This window comes from Lepidochelys kempii, chromosome 1 (genome assembly GCF_965140285.1).
Source record: "Lepidochelys kempii isolate rLepKem1 chromosome 1, rLepKem1.hap1, whole genome shotgun sequence".
Classification (NCBI taxonomy): Eukaryota; Metazoa; Chordata; order Testudines; family Cheloniidae; genus Lepidochelys; species Lepidochelys kempii.
In genome coordinates this window covers 22791166-22814271 of record NC_136380.1, presented here as the reverse complement: position 1 = coordinate 22814271, position 23106 = coordinate 22791166, and the positions used below count along the sequence as shown (strand labels likewise).

The following is a 23106-nucleotide window of genomic DNA, read 5'->3' as shown; positions in this document are numbered from 1 at the left end:
TCCCCCTCGGAAGGCGTCGATGATTGGGCGGGCCCGAAGGTCCAGCATAGCTACTCCTGATTGGCCACGGAGTTGGAGGGGGGGCGGGATCGGTGCTGGGCCCGGTTCTTGTTGCTAGGGGAGGAGGATAGCGACGGCATCGGCGGCTCGTCCATGGAGACGGGGCTGAGCGGGGACCCGGCAGCTGCAGACGCGGAGACTCCCCCTAGCCGTGCCCTCAATGGGGGCCCCTCAGCCCTGGGGGTAACCGGCTGACCCGGGCGGAGGCAGCGGCCGCTCCAGGCCTGCCCCAGGCTTCAGCATCCTCCTAGGTGCTGCCTGCGGGTCCCTCGCGCCCAGCCTCCAGCGGCGCCCAGCCTCGCTTAGCCACCTGCCAGCTCCCTGCCCCCCTCCCCACGGCTTCCTCGTCCTCCAGCCCCTGCCCGGCCCCGCACTCTCCCCCCGCCTCTCTCCAGCCTGCCCGGCTCCCCCCTCACCTCGCTGCGCCGCAGCCCAGAACCCAGCGGGCCCGCCCTGCACGGACCGTCCCCGGGACAGACGGAAGAGGACGGGGGAAAAGATCTATCTGTGTGGTGGGAAACAGAGAGAGAGAGAGAGAGAGGCCCGGGTCTGAATGGTGAACGTTAAAGAGTAGAACAGAACAGCCCCCAAACACAGTGTCCATCTCTCCTAGAAGATAAATGCAAAGCAGGGTTATGTAACGTGCACCACGGCTCCTCATGCATGCAGGGAAACACTTGGAGGCTGCATGACATTTTCATACCTTTCTTAACAATCTAGATGGGTGAAATGCAACTCTTTTCTGCAGAAAAAGGGGGAGAGAAGGGCTTATACTGAGGCCAAGCAGCTGCGCCCGTGTGTGTGGGGAAACTGTGGACTCATTTCATGGCTTGCTTTTTTATTCCACTGATACTGCAGGATTTCTGAAAATTAACCTTTTGTGAAGCTCTGCTCCAAACCCTCTCTGCTCCTCCTTCATGAGGCAGCTGCTTTGCAAGGAAAGAAATGGCATGAAGTAAACGGCTCCAGAATAAAGCAAGCTGCTCTGCCAAAGTGCCCAGTGAGCAGCACGGTCACTTTAATAATTCCCTTTCAAGGGATTGCTTTCCTACTTTTCAATCCTCTCTTTTAATACATGGGAGGATCAGAGGGACATTAAAGACCATAAGGCTGGGTGGAGAGAATAAAAATGAAAGTGACTGAGGAGTGACTTCTATTGGGTAAGAGTGTGAGATTTGAAAGCATTTGTGCAGTGAGGAAAAAAGGGACCTTTTTAGTCTGCTGTGTATGCACCCAGTACAGCTATACATAACTAGCAAAATTCACCCAAGTTCCAGTGAAAGGAGTTTATACAATTATTCTGGATTGCTTTTGTTTTCCCCCAGAAATTTATTTGGATTATTTGGGAATTTTTGTCCTGAAACTCAGATGGCTTTGAACTTGTTCAGGTGGAATATTAAGACAGCTGCCTAGAGATGGACTGTGCCTTAATTGTCTTACATAAAGTTGTTTAACTGACAAACTTTTGCTGCCAGAAGAGGAGTTATAATAGGGTTTTATATGTCAAGGAGCATTTTCTCTTGTATTTTTATAGATTGAAAAATATTTTACAGATATTGAAAACCACTCTTGGAAAATTCAAAATTCTTCTTTTTTCTTCTTTTTTTCTTATTCTGTGGGAGGCACTGGTAGTTTAACTGGAGGAAATAGTGAGTACAGCTAGAAAAGCAAGACTGAAGCAGTATTTCCTAACTGAACTGCTTAAGTGATCTGAATAAATACCTACTTCCTGAGCTCACAAGGCGATCCCAGTGGGACATCATTGATACCAGTAAATAAGCACTTGCATCCAGTACCAGAAGTAAGACCAAGAATGCCAGTCAAGAAGAAAGGTGGGCTATGAAGTTTCCTATCTCATTTTACATCTATGTTTTCTAGGTTGTAGATGTCTAGTACTTGCAATTTTAAATGTAAAAGCATTTCAGTGGGGGAGTGATTTGTTTTTCTTTTGCAGGGAGGGAAACAATTTATGCATTTACAATTGTAGTTAAAAAAAACCCTCACACATTTAGTAGAATGTTTTAAGATTTGTCATGTCATATTTGATCTTGATAGTATGTTTTGTAAAAATCAGCCTTTACAAAACTTAAAACCATGGCCAAGAGAGGGTTTTAAATTAAATTATGTATCTCAAATAATTCCAATAGAAACAGAGCATAAATAGCGGAAAGTAAGCCATAAAATATTTGTTTTAATATTCTAAGGTGGTGGCTGTAACATTAGTAAGATTTGTTTTTTAAAAAAGTTTAACCCAATACCTTTTCTTGAAACATACAGCAGGTAACTCCACCAGCAGTAGCAGTAAAAATAAATGTAAAAACTCATTTCAGTGCACTTTGTCAGTAAAAGTTTCAACCTTTGTGTTATCCAAAAATGTTTTTAATTATGAGAGCTACATGATTTTAACAAGCTTTGGGGTTTCTGCATGTTCGGATATAAAAGGTTATATTACTTTAATAACTGTAGCAAAGTTGTGTTTTAAAAAAACAGCACCATGTTTTGCCTCTTATACTTTTAGGTTCACTACATAAATACTTGTTTGCTGTGTTGATGTAGCTGTGTTGGTCTCAGAATATGAGTGTCTTATCTCCCTCATATAAATATTTAACACTTTGTGACTACACTGGATTTAGACACAGCTTTGGTAAAGTGCAGTTTACAGTGATCATGCTAGCAATTGTTGGTAAATACTTATGATTACTCCAAAAACTTTTATGCTGTAAATGTTTCTCTGTGTCTTGCAAACACAGGACAGTAATTTAACATGTTAGTTTAGATTACAAAATGTGCAGATAAAATAAAGAATGGCAAATAACTGTTCTCATGCAGATCACCTGTCTAGAACTTAAGGCTCTTGACATGGCACAGCCAATGTGTGGAATAAAGAACTAAAGTGAGAGATATTAGTAAAATATGGACACAGCTAACTTCAGTATAACTCAAAATTAATTTCTTTCACAAAAATAGCTTCTTCTACCTCTGGTCCATGATTCAAAATTTCTGATGTAAATAATTGTAAAACCAAACAGATTATTATGAAGGTTTATATAAAAATTCCACTTAAAGTTTTACTTTGATCATATTGTAGACATTGCAGAATAGAAACAAAATATCAAAACGGTATAATGATTTAATAAATAATATTAGTCACCAATTTAGTTAATTATTTTTAATTAACCGTAGTAAACATGGGAATATTTATGGAGGAAAATAACCCCCTCATAATGGCCCTTTAAGTCATCCTGTTGTGCTGTGAACACGTCATCTTACTCCACTATGAGGCTTACATATTATACTTGTTCACAACAGGTGAGTTAAGTGCCATTTGAAAGATAAAGCTTTAACTTTGAATTGTACATTTTTCTGTATGGATGCCTTTCGGAATTGGATGTTGAACTGTAGCTCAATCACAAGATACCCATTTGATGCTGGAATTACTGAGTGAAATTCCATTGTCTGTGTTACTCAGATCAGAGTAGTTGATCATAATGATCCCTTCTGACCTTAAAAATCTCAGAATCTATATATTTCCTGTCTCTGTTTCAAGACAGCCTAACTCAGATTTTTAATGTAGTTCTTACACTATAATTTTTACCAGTCTACTGTAAGAACATATATTTTGAAAATTTTAAAATGTGCAGTTGGTAGAGCAAAATGGCTCCTTTGGCACAATTTAGCCTCTCATATCAATTAGTGTATTAGAGCTGTCAGTGTGAAGATATTTGTATTTAAATATTAAAAGCTGTTATTAAAATGTGATTACATATGTACAGAAGGGGATTGAAAAATGTTAGTGAATCAGCTACTTTATTTACTGGTTTTGAGTTACTTAAATTTATAGTCTGTAATAGGCTTACTCTCACAAAATGTAATTAAAGGGATGCTATCAACGTGAACATCTCACTTCCATTTACAAGTAATAATGGGGGGAAAATGAGGGTTTTTTTCCCCTCAAGTTTTGCAGTTTGTTTTGCTTTATGCCTTTCACTGTTTTATTGACAATCAGTTTCATTTCTGGTCTTATGCAGTAAGGAGCCCATATCTACTGTCTTCCCCAGCAGATAACAGCAGAAAACACGTGTGTGTACTTTCCCCAGCCTCTGAAAGCGTTTGTGTCCTGGTGGCAGCAGCAGCAGCGGTACTACGGAAAGTGAAGGAGTTAGCAGGGAGATACGCGCACAGAGAGGGCAGGGAGAGGGGTGATCCTAACATGCATTATGCTGGTCTTGAGTTTAACCAAAATATCCTTCAAAAATCATCAGATGAGCAGAAAAAACGGTACACATTTAAAAACAAAACAATTCAAAATCCTGACATTCTGTTATCAGGAGGCTGCATCAGAACATTGAATTATTTGAAACTACAGTAATTCCTCACTTAGTGTTGTAGTTTTGTTCCTGAAAAATGCGACTTTAAGTGAAATGATGTTAAGTGAATCCAATTTCCCCATAAGAATTAATGTAAATAGTGGGGGCTAGGTTCCAGGGAAATTTTTTTCACCAGACAAAAGACTATATTATATATATATATATATATATATATATATATATATATATATATATATATATATATATATAGTGTGTGTGTGTGTATGTGTTTACACACACACAGTATAAGTTTTAAACAAACAATTTAATACTGGTACACAGCGATGATGATTGTGGAGCTTGGTTAAGGTAGTGAAGTCAGAGGGTGGGATATTTCCCAGGGAATGCCTTACTGCTAAATGATGAACTAGCAATCGGCTGAGCCCTCAAGAGTTAACCCATTGTTGTTAATGTAGCCTCACACTATACAAGGCAGCATGAATGGAGGGTGGGGAGACAGCATGGCAGACAGAAATACACACCGTGTGTGAGAGGGAGAGAGATGCGCATTGCCCCTTTAAGTACACTGCCTTTTTAAGTAGATCAGCAAGTTGAGACAGAAGCTGCTGCCAGGAAGCTCCTTCTAGCCTGAGCCCTGTTGTGTCCCCCTCTGCTCTATGGAAATGGGGTAAGCGGGGTGCAGGAGCAGGGGGGAGGGGGACACCCTGACCCCCCCCCACCCCCGTACAGCAAGCAGGAGGCTGCGGGGAGCAGCTCCAAGGCAAAGGGCAGGAGCAGCACATGACAGTGGGGGGAGGGTCAGCTGAACTGCTGGCAATTGATAACCTGCTGGCTGGCTGCTGCACAGGGAACTTAGGGGAATGGGGAGCTGATGGGGGGCTGCCGGTCCACCCTGGTTCCAAGCCCCCACCAGCTAGCTCCAACGGGCTGCTGTTCCTGCAAGCAGTGGACAAAGCAGGCAGCTGCCAAACGACATTATAAGGGAGCATTGCGCAACTTTAAAGGAGCATGTTTTCTAATTGATCAGCAACTTAACAACGTTAACAGGACGACTTTAAGTGAGGAGTTACTGTAGTTACTTTCCAGTTGTGTCCCCCTTTAAAGAGCAAGGAATATGTTAGAAATTTTATTTTGGAGGGAATGCTCCTTTTTCACCATTAGACTGCAAACATCACACAAATCCTGACGGACTTCTATGCCTTGCCTTACCTGTTTAAAGCAGGTAAGCATTACAGGACTGGCTTTTCCTTTTCAAAACTAGTCTTATTGGCCAATTCAGCTAACGTGAAAAGTTTAGGCTATTTGTAGTCAGTAAAAATACTTAATTAAAATATCTGAATAACAAACGGGTGTTTTCTGGGTGTGAAATAAGGCAAGCCTGCCATTGGTTCTAATCCAGTTTATGCCAGTATATGATTGTCTGATGGCTTGAGTGAAATGAGTTGGTGGTCTCAGTCCACTCCATAAGGAGATAAATGTCCACATGGTTAAGAACACCCAGTTGGCACCCTTGCTGTCAGTCTCAACAAAGAGACCAGTGACTGAAATGAGCCTGAAGTATCCTTTCACTACTTCAGGTGCTTCCTTCAGCAAAGATGAGGCATTTTAGGGATATTTGCACTGCTGTAACTGTTCCAATGACTTCAGTCTCTGGGGTTTTCAATTCCTCACCTTTCACTGGCTCTAAATACACTTTAACAAAATTAAAATCAAATCAAATACTCTTTACTACCGTCACGTTTATTTGTTGGACATCACACTTTAGACACTATGATTGCACAAGCTTATTAAGTGAATAAACACACTCCTTTCCTTTATTGCATACTACACTTTAGCAAACATAAACTAGAAATAAAGAGATAGGTATGAAGCAAAGATGCTATATACCAATGTATACTACCCATTGCTATCCCAAACAATGAGATAATGCTGGTGTTATGGTATATCTTAATGACAAAATAATATACTTCCTCATTAGACTATGGAAACATTTAGCACAGAAACTAAAGTCAGCTTTTCAAATTCCTTTTGGAGTCCCCCAAGGTCACATCAGTTGGCTCCTGCAAGCGATGAGGGCCTATATTTATTTTTGTATTTGCCTGATCTTTCGATATATTTACAAAATAGAATAAAAGCATGAAACATAACTCAATTGCTTCTTTCTGTGACATCACAGCTATTGAAATAGCCTGCTTTATCATGTAGCCAGTTCACAGGTGCTCTTGTAAATAAATTTTGTTTTCCATGTACATTTTTTCAAATTTTCTATGATGATATATAAAACACTTTCTAAGACATGCCATATTAAACAAATCAATAAAAAAGGATTTAATATGAGCACACATGAGTCTCCAGTGTGCTAAAGCAGAGCCTACTGGTAATGATGACATCATTAAATGATGAATGTTTTGGTGGAACAACACATAGCATTGCTGGCCTGTGACATGACATCAGTGGAGAAGAAGAGAGCTAAAAAGAAATGTTGAACTTTAAAATTTTCATACCTGATTGCCTAAAGTTAGGCTTTTAAATACATATTATAGATATCTAAATAGAAGTAGTCTGGTTTTCAGAAGTGCTGAGAATGTCAGCTGCCATTGAATTCATTTGGAGTTGCGGGGATCTGCATCTTTACAAATCTGGCTAGTTCTATTTAGATATCTAAAATATGTATTTAGAATCCTAACATTAGGCACCCAGGTTTGAAAATTGTGTTTTTAGTGGTGTAAATGCTCCTCTTAACCTTGTGAGTGGGGAATCAAGTACATACTGAAGTAATGGATTTTGGTAGTTCCTTTTCACCTTTAACAAAATGCTGATCCCACATATGTACTGTCTAAAGTTTTTGCTGTCCTTTTAGTTGCTGAAACGTTCTAGAATGTATTTTTGTCAAATGACGTGCAGGCATGAAGCCCCATTTTTCACACCAAGTTCTATTAAATTGACTGTCACTTTCTACTGTGAAATTGACAAGGAGCAGTGCAAAGCTGATGGTTAGGATCAGAGGTTGTGACTACAATAAGAGCAATTTCAGTTTTGTGGGAGTTAAACATGTGGCAGCAAATTTTTATATTAACCTTTTCAGACTCTTCAATTTAAATCATTGGCTACTAGCATGACTAATCTCTTTCCAATCCTGTAGTTTTTCAGTGACAGAAGCTACTACTATCAATAAGAAGTTCTGTGTATAGAAGGACTGCAGAAGTAGAAGTAGTATATAACAAATATTTGTTACATAAATTCATACTGGGAAGCAGCCTAATCGAAGTAGGCACTGGACTGGGAGTTAGGAGATTTAAGGACTTTTCCCAGCTTGGCCATTGTTTTGCTTTGTGACATGTCACTTAAACTTTCTGTGCTTTAGTTCAGTGGCTCGCAACCTTTCCAGACTACTGTACCCCTTTCAGGAGTTTGATTTGTCTTGTGTACCCCAAGTTTCACCTCACTTAAAAACTACTTGCTTACAAAATCAGACTTAAAAATACAGAAGTGTCACAGCACACTATTACTGAAAAATTGCTTACTTTGTAATTATAAAATAAATCAATTGGAATATAAATATTGTACTTACATTTCAGTGTATAGTATATAGAACTGTATAAAAAAGTCGCCTGTATGAAATTTTAGTTTGTACTGACTTTGCTAAATTGATAAATTACACAGTAGTAAATCACCAGGACCAGTTGGCATTCACCCAAGAGTTCTGAAGGAACTCAAATGTGAAATTGAAGAACTACTACTATCATTTAAATCTGCTTCTGTACCAGATGATTGGAGGATAGCTAATGTGATACCAATTTTTAAAAAAGGCTCCAGAGGTGATCCCGGTAATTACAGGCCTAACTTCAGGACCGGGCATACTGGTTGAAACTATAATAAAGAACAGAATTATCAGACACATAGATGAATACGTTTTGTTGGGGAAGAATCAACATGGTTTTTGTAAAGGGAAATCCTGCCTTACCAATCTACTAGAATTCTTTGAGGGGGTCAACTAACATGTGGACAAGGGTGATCAAGTGTATGTAGTGTACTTAGATTTTCAGAAAGCCTTTGACAAGGTCCCTCACCAAAGGCTCTTAAGCAAAGCAAGCTGACATGGGATAAGAGGGAAGGTCCTCATGGAATATGGCAACCTTTTTTGAAAGGAGGTAGCGCTATGTGGAATTCTCTCTATTATAATGTTTGTCAGCCCCTGCTGAAGAAGAAACTTTCAGCAGTGAACAATAGCAGGGAAAAAATATTATTAACTCTACAAAAAACTATTTCAAAAGTAGCATGTGCAAAATATTTCTGTGAGTTTTAACTATAAGGGGAAGTTAGAAGCATCTGCATTATTCCCTTAAGATAATTCAGGAGAAAGAAACAGGCTTGATGCTAAATTACGTAAAGGACCCATTTTTAAAACTTATTAACCCATTAGCTAACTAATGTTCTTGTAAATTCTCAGAAAAAATAGTTCAGTACTCCAAGACAAAGTGGATGAATCCCCGCTTTAAGTGCAAAACCTTAACCGTGGGACCATGAGCCACACTTCTATAGGAAGAACTATTATTTGAATTTTTAATCCCCATTTCAATTGTGTGCATAGTTATGATCAGCCTTAGACTGAAGATAAGTAGAATATTCCTTTCTAAATCTGTGTGGCCACATTCTCACCTTTCTTCACAAAGAAGCAAGGTAAAACCTTTCAAGGAAAGACTTTCATTTTCTGGTCTCACAGAGCTCTGTTACATTCACCCAGGATAGGGCTTGTGGTAGCACGGAATAGCTGATGTGTCAACAAAAACATGCATTGGTTGGAAGACTCTGGAAAGTCACTGATTTCTATCTGCCAGTTTCCCTCTTTGTAGGGGTCATGACTTCCCTCTCTGCACTGATAACATCTCTCTCTCCTAGGCCATGCTGCATTTAGCTCACTCCACCTGTCTGTATTCATGTCACACATAGAGTGTGCTACTAAAGCTAATGATAGTCAGAGCAACTTTGCTTACATGGCATTTAGCTGTGTTAATTGCATCAGCTTTAAATGTGAATGTACTGCATACGGCTGCTGTTCTACAACTGCTCCCCTGAGTTGGCTCACTCCATCTTTTTGCAGCATACTATTTGGAGTACCTATAGTAGTTGTACAGAGATTGCAACAACTATGTGATGGTGTGTGAAAGGAGGATAATGCACAGCTGCCTTTCCTCATCACTTGGACCTCCTGATAAGCTTATGTGAAACTAGTAGAGTTTTGCTTGGCATCTGGGTTCTTGATTTTTGCCTTAATATACAAGAACATATGGTGCTGTTTGGTCCTGTAAAATTTGCTGCTGTACCTGTAGAGCAATTTTTTAAAGAGGATACGGGGTGATATACATCTGCATATCTGAGGACAGTAACAAGATTCAGATGAAGGTTATGTCACAAGTAAATATTTCCTAAATTCAAATTTTGTGGAGAGCTAACTTTTCATACATGCTGGTTACACATTGTGTCTCTTGCTAGGCAATGAGACCATATCTCTTACTGAGAATGGATTGCAGCCAAGCCTTCATTGAATCACATAAAAATATTAAAGATATTCCTGGATTTATGTTAAATAGTACCTATTATTTACAAAGCAACATTTATAAAAGAAAGCAATACTCAGAATTCTGTAAGCATGTCTGTGTTATGGCAATGTTAGATTTTGTTTCGTATAAATTTAGACGTAAAAGGTACAGTGGAAAGCTACTGAAATGCTCTTCATCTCTCACTATTCATTTCTTGGTGATAGAAGCCATAGATATAAGCCTGTCTGCCAATTCTTTGTAGACCTATGTGTGTAACAGATACTGCTGTTCATTTGTTCCTTTTTTCCTAGCAGGCCAGATTAGAGGTTGACCAATCTACCTGTTTTACCTGTTCTCAGTGCATATTGTTTTAAAACATCATCATCTCTCATATCTTGAGGTGATGTTAGTGCTCATCACGTTCTATAATAAATAGCACTTTCATTATTCACCCACTCTTTGAAGGGTTATAAACATATATATCAATCCTTATGTTGCCTCTTCTGGGTAGTTGAGTAACATCCCATTGTACAGAAGAAGAGACTGAGACACAGGGATGTTTTTGTGGCTAGCATAAAGTTGCACATTTGCTATTTCCCAGTTCATTTGTGCAGTCCGCTAGACCACACTGACTCCTGTTCTGGGTATGTTTCTCCCAGTTATCAGCCTTTTACCCACTGTTCTCAGGTGTTTTGATGCTTGATTATAGCTTGTAACTTGTACCATCCAATGTGCGAAAGAGTAAATATTAAAGACATTTCCCCCCCTGTATTCCTTCTGAATGCTAGTTGTTTTATTGAGCAAATAAACTGGCTTCTACCTGCAAGTTTGAAAGTTATGGTTTTAAAAAATAATCTAATTCAGATTTTTTTCAGGTCTTTTTAATGCAGAACACTGTACCGTGTGATGCATATATTATTCTGTCTTGCACCTCCTTATTAGCCTGTTTTCTGTTTGTGAAAACTAGGGTATATGAAATGAACAGTCAATAGTACTGGCTTGATTCAGGGAATAGTGCAATTAGGTGTTATGCAAGTTTCTCACACAAATTGCATATTAACCTCCATTTGATTGACAACACCTTGTTACTCCAAATCTGGGTCTCTCCTGAGCAGAGATGGTGAATTGCATCAAATCAGGTGGTCTTGAAACATTTGAGATGTGGACCAATGTTTGCTGAAACCTCGGACTCATTTTCACTTGTCGTCTGAAGTCTCCAAGTTCCAGAGTTGTTTTTAATACATTTTCCTTTAAAAAGTGTCCCAAATTACTTAAAGTCTTACCCATTCCCTTTCTGTCCATGTGTTCTCTTTGTTTCCCATTCTCCTTGTTTCTTCCAAAATTTCACTTAAAATCTAGGAATTATTATATAGCAACTTTGCTGTCCAACATTTTCTGATTCTGGTTCTCTTGGAAGAAATTTCACCTGGTATGTGTTAACATGCATTCTAACTTATTTAATAAAAAAATCCCTCAGATGTCTGAAATTAACCAAGACCCCTCATGCTAATATAGGCAGATGCAATTTGAAAAATGAGACATTAAGGTAAATTAAAAACTACATCTCTAAGTAAATTAGTGCTGGCAGCCATATAACCCTGAAACTATGATACTCTCACATTACACCAATAGTAGATTGGGGCTGGTCATTATTTGAAAGGGACATTTTCAGGGAACACTTAGGAGTAGCCATAGTTAGAGGTGGGGATGAAGTAGGATTCTAAGTCAGCACTGCTGAACCAACATCCCAGTGACATGTTAGGGTGCATTGTGTTTTTAGAAGTGTCACTTCTCAAATGAGTCATAAAATCAAGGCCTGTCCATGAGTAGTCATTAAAGTTCCTGTGTCACTTTTCACAAGTAGCTTGGGGTAAAATCCTGGCCCTGTTGAAATTAATGGGAGTTTTGCCATTAACTTCAAAGAGACCAGGTTTCACTCTTGATATCCTAGCTAAATTGTAATTTGGGAAATCATGTTCTGACTGTCTAAATTTCCCCCTGCAGTTTCAGCTGGATCTAGTGTATTTCACATTCTGTTCTAAACTGTTCTGTATCATGCTGTCTCACCCCAGAAGAAGCAGTGGTCAGTGAAGCAATTCCCATATAGTTTGTATATCATAATGTTATTTGTTAAATGTTCACTGTACTTTTGAAAATTTATTTTACAAAGCAACTTTTCTTTATAAGTTGTTTGAGTTCAGATTTAAAATTATTGGGGAAGAAAGAAGCTTACTGCTTTTATTAAAATGATGACAAAATGATCTATTACATCTTCTTTAAATGAGTATTCTTTTGAGCATTTTGTGTCCTGAAAATCTCTTACTTCACAAACTCTGATGCTGTCTTGTATAGCTTTGCAATGCTCTGAAGGGGTTATTCAGCTCTCAGAAATTGCTAGGTAACCATGGACTTGCTTTCAGCATCACTGCTCAGCCGATAATAGTTTGTTCTAATAATGTAATGTTCCTGTCTTGTCTCTGGTTGATTATATTATGACTCAACACATCCTGTTTGGGGAAGTTGTGTAAGGGTATGTCTACACTGCAGTGTAAGACAAGGCTCAGACTCAGGATCAAACCAAAACCCCCTTCCATCTACACACAATTCTGTTTGACTCAGGCCTGGGAGTGGATTAAGTGGCTCAAGACCAACTACCTGAAAGCCAGGAATGAGAACCACACCTGCTTCTTTTACAAGGATGTTGAATGGGTGCTGGGCACTACGCTGAGCACTGAGCCAGCAGCGGTTAATGATAACCTTGTCAGCCAGGATTCTGACTCCAGAATCTAATGTAGGACTAGAGGGGAGCCAACAGGCACTGGATCAGGCTTCTGAAGTGACTCTTGTGTTCACATTGGTGCCTAAGTAGGCTTTGCTGCCAGAGCAGCTGCAGCATATCCTGGGGCCCTATTTGGAGGAGCTTTTTGATGCTCTCTGCTGCAGGAACAGCCTGCTGTGAAACTGGCAGCAGCAATGTAAGAATCAAAAGCAGCCCCTGAACCTGGTAAATGTCTGGCTCCATGTTGGTTATTGTTAATATGGGGTGGGACGGATTTCCAGCTTATGCCCCAATGTAAAATTTATTACAAGCTGCTGGCAGCAATGTGTATCTGCTAATGGCGGATTGCACACCAGCACCTTGACATTACCCCTCTTCCTCACCATGTGGAATTCAAAGTGGAGACCGGGAAGCTCAAACAACAGTGAAACAAGCCTTTAAACTTATTTTTTCACAAGAAACTCACACATTATTACAAAGATGTGCCAGGGTATTTAAACTAAGAACCCTCCCTTTTAGTATGGCATGGCATACAAATTGGCCACACCCCGGGTGGTTTTGATTTAAATCAAATTGATTTAAATTTGATCAAATTGATTTAAATCACTAGTCAGAAAGACTCGATTTAATCATGGATTTCTACATAAAAGTGCATTCTTGTTGGTTGTTATAACCTTAATACATACTCTTCACAACTCAGAGATAGACGTAGTTTTCATTTTTAAGAACAGAAGTACTTGTGGCACCTTAGTGACTAACAAATTTATTAGAGCATAAGCTTTCGTGGGCTACAGCCCACTTCATCGGTTGCATAGAATGGAACATATAGTAAGAAGATATATATATAGATACAGAGAAGGTGGAAGTTGCCCTACAAACTGTAAGAAGCTAATTAATTAAGAAGAGCTATTATCAGCTGGAGAAATTTTTTTTGTCATGATTCATAGACTCATAGATATTAAGGTCAGAAGGGACCATTATGATCATCTAGTCTGACCTCCTGCACAATGCAGGCCACAGAATCTCACCCATCCATTCCTGCAATAAACCTCTCACCTATGTCTGAGCTATTGAAGTCCTCAAATCATGGTTTAAAGACTTCAAGGTGCAGAGAATCCTCCAGCAAGTGACCCGTACCCCATGCTGCAGAGGAAGGTGAAAAACCCCCAGGGCCTCTTCCAATCCGCCCTGGGGGAAAATTCCTTCCCAACACCAAATATGGCGATCAGCTGAACCCTGAGCATGTGGGCAAGACTCACCAGCCAGATACCGAGGAAAGAATTCTCTGCAGTAGCTCAGATCCCACCCCATCTAACATCCCATCGCAGGCCTTTGGGCCTGTCAAGGTTCCTTCCCCACTCTGAACTCTAGGGTATAGATATGGGGACCTGCATGAAAGACCCCCTAAGCTTATTCTTACCAGCTTAGGTTAAAAACTTCTTCAAGGTACAAATTTTGCCTTGTCCTTGAACCCTATGCTGCCACCACCAAGTGTGTTAAACAAAGAACAGGGAAAGAGCCCACTTGGAGATATCTTCCCCCCAAAATATCTCCCCAAGTCCTACACCCCCTTTCCTGGGGAAGGCTTGATAAAAATCCTCACCAATTTGCATAGGTGAACACAGACGCAAACTTTGGATCTTAAGAACAATGAAAAAGCAATCAGGTTCTTAAAAGAAGAATTTTAATTAAAGAAAAAGTAAAAGAATCACCTCTGTAAAATCAGGATGATAAATACCTTACAGGGTAATCAGATTCAAAACATAGAGAATCCCTGTAGGCAAAACCTTAAGTTACAAAAAGACACAAAACACAGGAATATATATTCCATTCAGTACAACCTATTTTACCAGCCATGTAACAAAAGGAAATCTAATGCATTTCTAGCTAGATTACTTACTAACTTAACAGAAGTCCTGAAGAGCATTCCTGATCTGTTCCCGGCAAAAGCATCACACAGACAGACAGAGCCTTTGTTCCCCCTGCCTCCAGCTTTGAAAGTAACTTGTCTCCTCATTGGTCATTTTGGTCAGATGCCAGCGAGGTTATCTTAGCTTCTTAACCCTTTACAGGTGAAAGGGTTTTGCCTCTGGCCAGGAGGGATTTTATAGCACTGTGGCCAGAAAGGTGGTTACCCTTCCCTTTATATTTATGACAGGGCCTATCTACCATGAATAGTTAACGATCAATTAATTGCCAAAATCATGTCATCCCATCATACCATCTCCTCCATAATTTTATTGAGTTTAATCTTGACCCAGTCTGGGTCATTACACATATTGTAATCTATTTCCTCATGTTAAGTATCCTCACACCTTCTTGTCAACTGTCTAAATGGGCCATCTTGATTATCACAAGAAAAGTTTTTTTCTCCTGCTGATAATAGCTCATCTTAATTAATTAGCCTCTTACAGTTTGTATGGCAACTTCCACCTTCTCTGTATCTCTCTATATATATTCTTACTATATGTTCCATTCTATGCATCCAATGAAGTGGGCTGTAGCCCATGAAAGCTTATGGTCTAATAAATTTGCTAGTCTCTAAGGTGCCACAAGTACTCTTGTTCTTTTTGCAGATACAGACTAACATGGCTGCTACTCTGAAACTTTTCATTTTTAGACGGTAAACACTATACATTTTTAAAGTGATTTATTTTGAAAACTTTTCAGATTAGTTCTACAGCTATATCAGAAATTGAATGAAGGTTGGTTATTTCATTTATCATAGGTAATTGAAGCAGATATTTATGAAGTCATTGGGAGGTGAACTATCTCCAATTCAACAGGTTAATCATTAATAATATGCTGTATTAGGAGGAGAACATCACCAGACAGACATTTAAATTGTTTTATTTAACTAAAACAACAATGTTACGTATTCTGGATTTTTTTCTTCAACAGCAAACATATAATATTTTAACAAAACAAGCATATTAATTTTTGAAGTTAGTTAAACATTCAAGATTTTTAAAATCAGGTTTGTTTTTGTTAAAATTGTTTTGAACTAAAATAGTTAAATGAAATATTTAAAAAACAAAAACAAAAATTAAATCGACTATGTCAGCCAGGTCAACATGAGAAACTTAAAATACTGCCTTTTGCAGCTACTCAGTTGTCTTCACCTTCGTTTTCCTGTTTGTTCATAATCTGGAAAAGAAAAACAAGCTTTCCTGCTTTCAGAGTGGTAGCTGTGTTAGTCTGTATCAGCAAAAACAACGAGGAGTCCTTGTGGCACCTTTAGAGATTAACAAATTAATTTGGACATAAGCTTTCATGGGCTAAAACCCAGACAGGACAGTCTCTACACAAAAGAATAAATGGACACAAATCAGACATCAAGAATTGTAACATTCAAAAACCAGTAGGAGAACTCTTCAATCTCCGTGGACACTCAACAACAGACTTAAAAGTGGCAATTCTTCAACAAAAAAACTTCAAAAACAGACTCCAACAAGAAACTGCAGAACTGGAATTAATTTGCAAACTGGACACCATCAAATTAGGCCTGAATAAAGACTGGGAGTGGATGGGTCACTACAAAAAGTAATTTTTCCTCTGCTGATACTCACACCTTCTTGTCAGCTGTTGGAAATGGGCCACCTTGATTGCATTGGCCTCATTAGCACTACAAAAGTAATTTTCCCTCCTTTGGTATTCACCCCTTTTTGTCAACTGTTCAGAATAGGCCACATTCACCTTAATTGAATTGGCTCATTAGCACTGACACCCCCCGCCACTTGCTAAGTCAACTCCCATCTTTTCATGTGCTATAATATATATTCTGCTTACTATATTTTTCACTCCATGCATCTGATGAAGTGGGTTTTAGCCCATGAAAGCTTATGCCCGAACAGATTTGTTAGTCTCTGAGGAGCCACAAGCTTTCCTGCTTTTTCAGGTCCCAAACAATTTCTCAATTTGGAATGAATTAGTCCAAAGGAAGAAAATATTCTTTACACACCAGCAGAAGAAACTACTGCTGTTAAAAGTGAGATTATCACTTCAACTCTCTCTGAATCCAAGTGCTTAAGTGACTTCCACCAGTTCACTGGTGTGACTTTCTTTAAAACATCATCAGCAACCATATATTCCTTGAATGGTTCTTATTCCTAAACTGGGTCTCTTTCATGGCCTGCTGCCATTATAGGTTTTCCCTTTTAGTGAGAGAATGGTGTGGTAGATCTCAAATCAATGAAGGCTACACTCAGAAAGACCTCAAGACTTCAGGAATATGCTGCTCAAACAGTTTCACTTTTGTTTCTACTGCCTGTCCCTCCCTTCTCACATTTATCTCCAGACTTCTTCTCCTTGTCCAGATCTATTCCATCCCCAACAATCTTCTATTCACTGAACTTTTTGAAACTTTGCACTTTTAGAGAGAGGTAAGGGATTGACCCTGTGTACACAAATTTGCAGAGAGACAATAGGGTTAAGGTCTGTTATTTCTCACCTCTATATATTATTTATTTATTTATTTATTTAAAAACATTTTTGCTGTTGACTAGTATGTTATCTCTGGGGACACAAATCCACAGTTTGAGGACTGCAAAACTAAGCATCTCTGATGGTATCTTCTAGCCTGAGCACTGAGTCCCTTTGGGTAGATAGAAAGATTAACCTAAATAATCTATACAGAAGCCCCTGGAACCCCATAAAATTGGGTCCCTAATCCATGAACTATTGGAACTCATTTAGAAAACCTTTCTTAAACGTTACATGAATATATTGTCTCATACTATAGAATTAGAATTTATAATCCCTATTCCGTGACGAAATATCTTTGAACTATACTGTATCTTTATCTTTCGATAGGTTTTTTCCTCAAAAAGGATTTTATCAAAAAAATCCAATTTTTTTTATGTTTTTTAAAAAAATCATTGATTTTTATCCACCCTGGCCACATCACAATGTAAGGAACCGCCTGTAAACACTAATCTGTCCAGTGGGGTGTTGGGAAGGCTAAATGTAGTTCATGGGTGACAAAAGCAATGTCCAAAGTACAGCTAGGGGGTTGTATGTATTCCAGAAATGTGCTGGTGGGGAAAGGGGATGGCTGTGTAGTTCTTTGAGGGTCCACATAATTGTGTGTGTTTTACAGGTAGTCCATGGGTAGATGCATTCACAGCAGGCTGCATCAGAAGCCATAGGGAGGCAGTAATCCATGTGGATACTAACACAGCATCCTTTTGATTTCCCCATGAATTTTGACCCAATTCTGAGTGCTGATAGCTGCAAATCTTTGGTAGTAGGAACTTCAGATACGTAGGCAAATTTTTGGGAAAGAGCTCTTTTTCCTGGTTCACCTCTGTAGGTCACTAGCCCACTTCACTCGTATATGTGGTGCGCAGTCATCATGAGTTTGAAAACCTCTGTGGCATACATGACTGGCTTGCTACCAGCAGCTCGGAATAAGTCCCTTTGCCGTTCAGGAACCTCCAGTTTTATGTCCTCCAGAATATGGAATTCCTGAAAGGATAGAGAAGGCTTAGATAGTAAGCCATGCCCCCTCTCGCCCAAATATCAAAAGTGGTGTGCAATTTTTGAAGAAGAAGCAATTGTAAATTTTAATTTACCATTGTTTGTGCACTGGGATATTTCAATTGGATTAAACACAGTTGTGTTCATGGAGCTTTTGGGAACTGAAGTGTTCCCTTCACAATGTGCTGAATCTCAGTTTTATAATGTATCATTTTTTGGCCTTGGGGTTCCACAAGGCACTCTTCTTTGTGGATGCACTGAACCTGTTCTGAAGTACTAAGACAATAATGCACTGTTTGATGACTGCTTTTAGGACTTTCAACCTCTGCTGGTCCTTCCCCCTCAGCAGCGTGGCCACACTCCAGCAGGTCCTAGGAATTCAGAACTGTCATGGGCCGGTCCAAGTGGAATCGTTTCCATGATGAATTTAGGTTGGACATTCTGAACAGGGCCAACAAACAGGTGCAATACCAGAGGGAGAAGGATTCATGGTGAGTGGAAAGGCACAGGCAGGCTGCAGAGAGAGAGAGAGGACAAAATGGCAGGGCGTGAGAGGAGGCTTGCAGCACAGTTTCTGAAGCAGGAACATCGGCTGGGGAAGGAAGATAGAGCACGGCAGAAAGACCTGTTCAAGAGGCTGCTTTTGATTATGGCTGCAAGAGTACAGGCTCCTGTTGCATCTGTGCTATATCCAGAGTCCCATGCACAGTACCATGTGCAGCCCAGGAACACTTTGAACAATTCCATGGTTGGCTGGCCCATGCAACCAGGACGTAGCAGCATCTGGACAGGGCAAATGTATCCCCTCCGTGCTTCAGCCCTGTCTGCAGGCTTCAATCCTCTGCAGACCTCCAGCCATGGGCAGTGGTGCCAAGTGTACACTAAAAGTGCAAGAAAGGGAAAGGAGAATGGGGGACCAAGGGACACACAACATTAGGGGATGTATTTGTTGACACTAGTTTTGCTGTTTGCACTGTTCAGTGTTTGGTTTATGCACTTTGTTTTATTAATGGTTTTGATACTGGTTTATTACTGGTGTTTTGGTGTGCTAATGGCAGCTGGACTGCCTGGCAATGGTTTAGTACTGTGTTTTTTGTAAAACATCTATGGTCACAAATAAAGGCTTTTATTTTATTAAGAAAGTTTATTTAAGAAATTAAGAAAGCATCACATCATATAATGTGTATTTCATATAATAAAGATAAACACATGATCATGGACTATTGGGAAGTTGTATCTAAAGTTAAACACAATTTCTCAATACATTTATTTACATAAATGCGTACGGTAACCACATAGTTTTTGCCACATGCCTGCTCCCCATTTCATAAGCAGTCATCTCATCTATAAATAAATGTATGACAATCAACCTATTTCATTGTATGATGTGACTATGTCATTTACTGTAAACATTGTACAAAAACATTCATAAGAGTACTATTCTCCCTCTTTCGTTCACCTATGCAAGCACATAATGTGGGAGCACAGAGCATACCTGATTTCTGTTGCTCGGGTGCATCCTGCTCCAGCTGTAATAGGTGCATTTTCTGGTTGAGTGTGCAGATCCAGCAATCCATTACTGTCATAAGTCCATTAAGGGCAAATGGATCACCTTTGCCTTCACAAAGATTGTTAAGAGTGCAGTAAGTCACAATAATGTGGACAGCATTGATGACACTGGAAGCCAATGGGTCTGTAGACAGCCCAGCAAAATTTTAGTCTGTCAAATGCACATTCAACCACCATTCTGTACCTGCTGAATGTGTGATTAAACCTTCTTTTGCCAGGCCCTCTCATATCATGCTGTGGTTTCATAAGCCAGGGCAAAATGGGATATATGGGGTCCCACCCCCAAATAGCAGGGGGGACAGTAACTATATTTATGAACAATGTTGTATGATGGAAATAGTGTTCCTGTCTATGAATGTAGATTCCTGATTGGCAGAAAACCCTGAAATCGTGAACTTTTCCTGTGCAGCCCACGTTGACATCCATAAATTGGCCTCTGTGATCCACAAGGGCCTTCATAACAATGGAGTAGTACCCTTTGAAGTTTATGTTCTCATGCTCCTTGAGGAGGGCAAATTATGGGCACATGAGTCCCATCAATGGCTCCAGCACAGTTGGAAATCCCATTCTCTCAAAACCAGGAATTAGTTCAGGACTATTGCTTATGCCCACCATCACATGCTTGATTGCCTCAGAAACCTCCACCACCACAATTGGCTTTCCAATACCAAACAGGTTAGCAACAGACTGGTAGCAGCCTGGGGTAGCCAGCTTCTAGACGGTTATAGCAACCCACTTCTGAATTGGTATGACCATCTTCATGCACGTATCTTGATGCTGGAGGATTGGGGAAGCTGCTTACAAAGCTCCAGAAATGTAGCTTTCTTCATGCAAAAGTTCTGGACCCACTGTTGCTCATCCCGGTTTTGTATGATATGTTCCCGCCCATCTGTGTTTGCGACCTTTCACCAGAAACACTGATCTATTTAGGGGGCATCAGCAGCTATACTGAGGGTCATGAGCAGCATCAGCCAGTTCAAGTCTTCCACGTCTGTATCTTCCTCCTCTTCCATCAGGTGCTTTCAGTAGGTCAGAGAAGGCTACCAGTGTGTCCACCAGCTTTTCATGGATCCTCTGCACATTTCCTGAAACAAGAGTGAAAGGCCAAGCAAGAGAAGCTCTTGGAATGGTGACTCCTCCATCTTGCTGGCCCTGGTTGCCAGGAGCACGCAGACTCAAAATGTGGTTTGGTCGGCTGTCATGTGTGGGATAGACAGTCAAGTTTATCCTATACTGCACCACAAACCAAGGTTCTCAAGTGGCTACAGCTGGGGACTGTGCTAGGAAGACTGATATGGTGGTTTGACTTGGGTCTGCATCCTGTAAGTGTGGATGCTGGAGCCTGGGTTTGGGACCTGGGTCCAGAAATAATAAACCTAGGGTCACCAATAAGTGTGGACGCTGAAGCCCTGGGCTTACAAACCCGTGTTCAGCAGACTCGAATCCTACTAGCCCTCGGCTAACATTGCAGTGAAGACATACCCTGAGTAGAGTCTTTCTGGGTAAGTCTACACAGCAAAAAAAGTCCCATGGCAGTGAGTCTCAGAGCCCAGGTCAACTGAGTCAGTCTCGTGGGGCTCATGCTGCAGGGCTAAAAGTAGCAGTGTAGATGTTTGGGCTTTGGGCTTTGAACCTCAGCAAGGATGGAGGGCCTCATAGGCTGCCCGGTCTCCAGCCTGAACCCAAACATCTACACTGTTATTTTTAGCCCCCTCAGTGCCGGTCCCACAAGGCTTACTCAGTTGACCTAGGCTCTGAGACTCACTGCTACGGGTTTTTGTTGTTTTTTTTGAGGTGTACACTTACCCTCTGAGACTGAGTTTGAATTAACTGCATCTTGCTCCTAGGGTTACCAATCCTTCAGGATTGTCCTGGAGTCTCCGGGAATTAATGATTCATCTTTTAATTAAAGATTGTCATGTGATGAAACCTCCAGGAATACATCCAACCAAAATTGGCAACCTTACTTGCTCCTGTAGTATGAATTAATCTCTCAAAAAATCAAAAAAGTTTTTTTTATTTTGCCTCTATATACACATGAAATGGCTGTACTATGTTGGTTAGGGGGTGTGACTTTTTTAACAGAAATAATTATGCTGGTGAAAGCCCTAATGTTGAAGCAGTTATATTGGTATTAAAGTGCCTACATTCCTTTCTGTAAAGGAATAAACTCTCATGGTATAAAGTACTTTTATGACAATGTAATTGACTCCACACTGTGGGGGAGGGGGGAGAGGGTTGTACTGCTTGAAGTACCCCAGTATAACTCAAGTGATACAAGGTTTGTTTATACACAAGTCTGTAGAGGGGAAGCAAAGTCCAATCCTGCTATCCTGTAAATACTGTAGGATCAGGCCCAAGGTGACAAATCAACAAAACTGTATCACTTCAAAGTATGTTTATGGGGCCTAACCTACTATTGCGCTGTATATTGTGTAATTTTTTACAGCAGTGTAAAATGAGTGTAAAACAGTTTAACTCTGATTATGTCCACTTCATACACAATCTGTATTGGTGTAAATATCTGCACAAGGTATGGGCATAGCGTGTATATGGAAAAATATGTACAATCACCTCTTTAGCCTCATGTGTACACAAACTGTGTGTTTAGTTGTACAATTTTTACCTGCCAAATTGAAGCTGAAATTTCCCCTATTTCTCCTTGCCAATACCAAACTTCAATGATTCTAGAATTTCCCTGTAAAAATTTAGATCACAAGCACCTTTCAAAAAGAAAAAAAGAAAAGAGCATTTTCCTGTACTGTCTGTTTTAGTTGTTTGACGCCATCAATTCCTGCAAGGGAAGTGCAGATCTCTGATAGGTAGATCTAGACAGAGCTGATTTTAAATATATTGGGGTGAAATCCTGGCCTCACTGAAGTCATGATAAAACTCCCACTAGTCTCAACGGGGCTAGAATTTCACCCCTTATTTTTAAGTGTAAAATCTGTTGTAATTTTAAGATCTTAAGGTTTGTTCTTGTACAAAAACGGTTCAATGTATCTTTAAGGACAAACCCATGGGGACTGATTCTCCACAGAAAGAGGTAATTGTGCACTCAGCTACCTAGTGTTGCATGCTCTGTTACCCATTTGTGCACATAGATGTATGTATGCAACTAACTTTCTTTTAGTCTATAAATTTTATCTAAACTACAAAAATTTGCAGAGGATACCAAGTTGAGAGGGATTGCAAGTACATTGAAGGAGAGGATTAGAACATGCCCTGGATAAATTGGAGAATTGATCTGAAATCAACAAGTTGAAATTCAATAAAGACCAGTGGAAAGTGAATAAGGCAATGTGATGCAGTTCCAAATAAGCCTAAAGTAATTCTGGGTGTATGTGAGTCA

General features: G+C 39.9%; 1 protein-coding gene across 9 annotated transcripts in view; it reads left to right on the top strand.

The window, feature by feature from the left end:
* The first annotated feature begins 7 nt into the window (after positions 1-7).
* The window catches only part of DLG2 (discs large MAGUK scaffold protein 2), a 1468504-nt gene continuing 1445405 nt past the window's right edge, over positions 8-23106 (top strand). For 3 of the 9 annotated variants that reach the window (XM_073336088.2, XM_073336097.2, XM_073336081.2), the window contains exon 1: positions 23-1892. In XM_073336088.2, the coding sequence (XP_073192189.1) occupies positions 1874-1892 (19 nt within the window). In that variant the 5' untranslated portion in view covers positions 23-1873. Of the gene's footprint in view, positions 1893-23106 lie in introns of all 9 variants that reach the window. The other 6 variants (XM_073336168.2, XM_073336158.2, XM_073336107.2 and 3 more) reach the window with 3 other exon arrangements.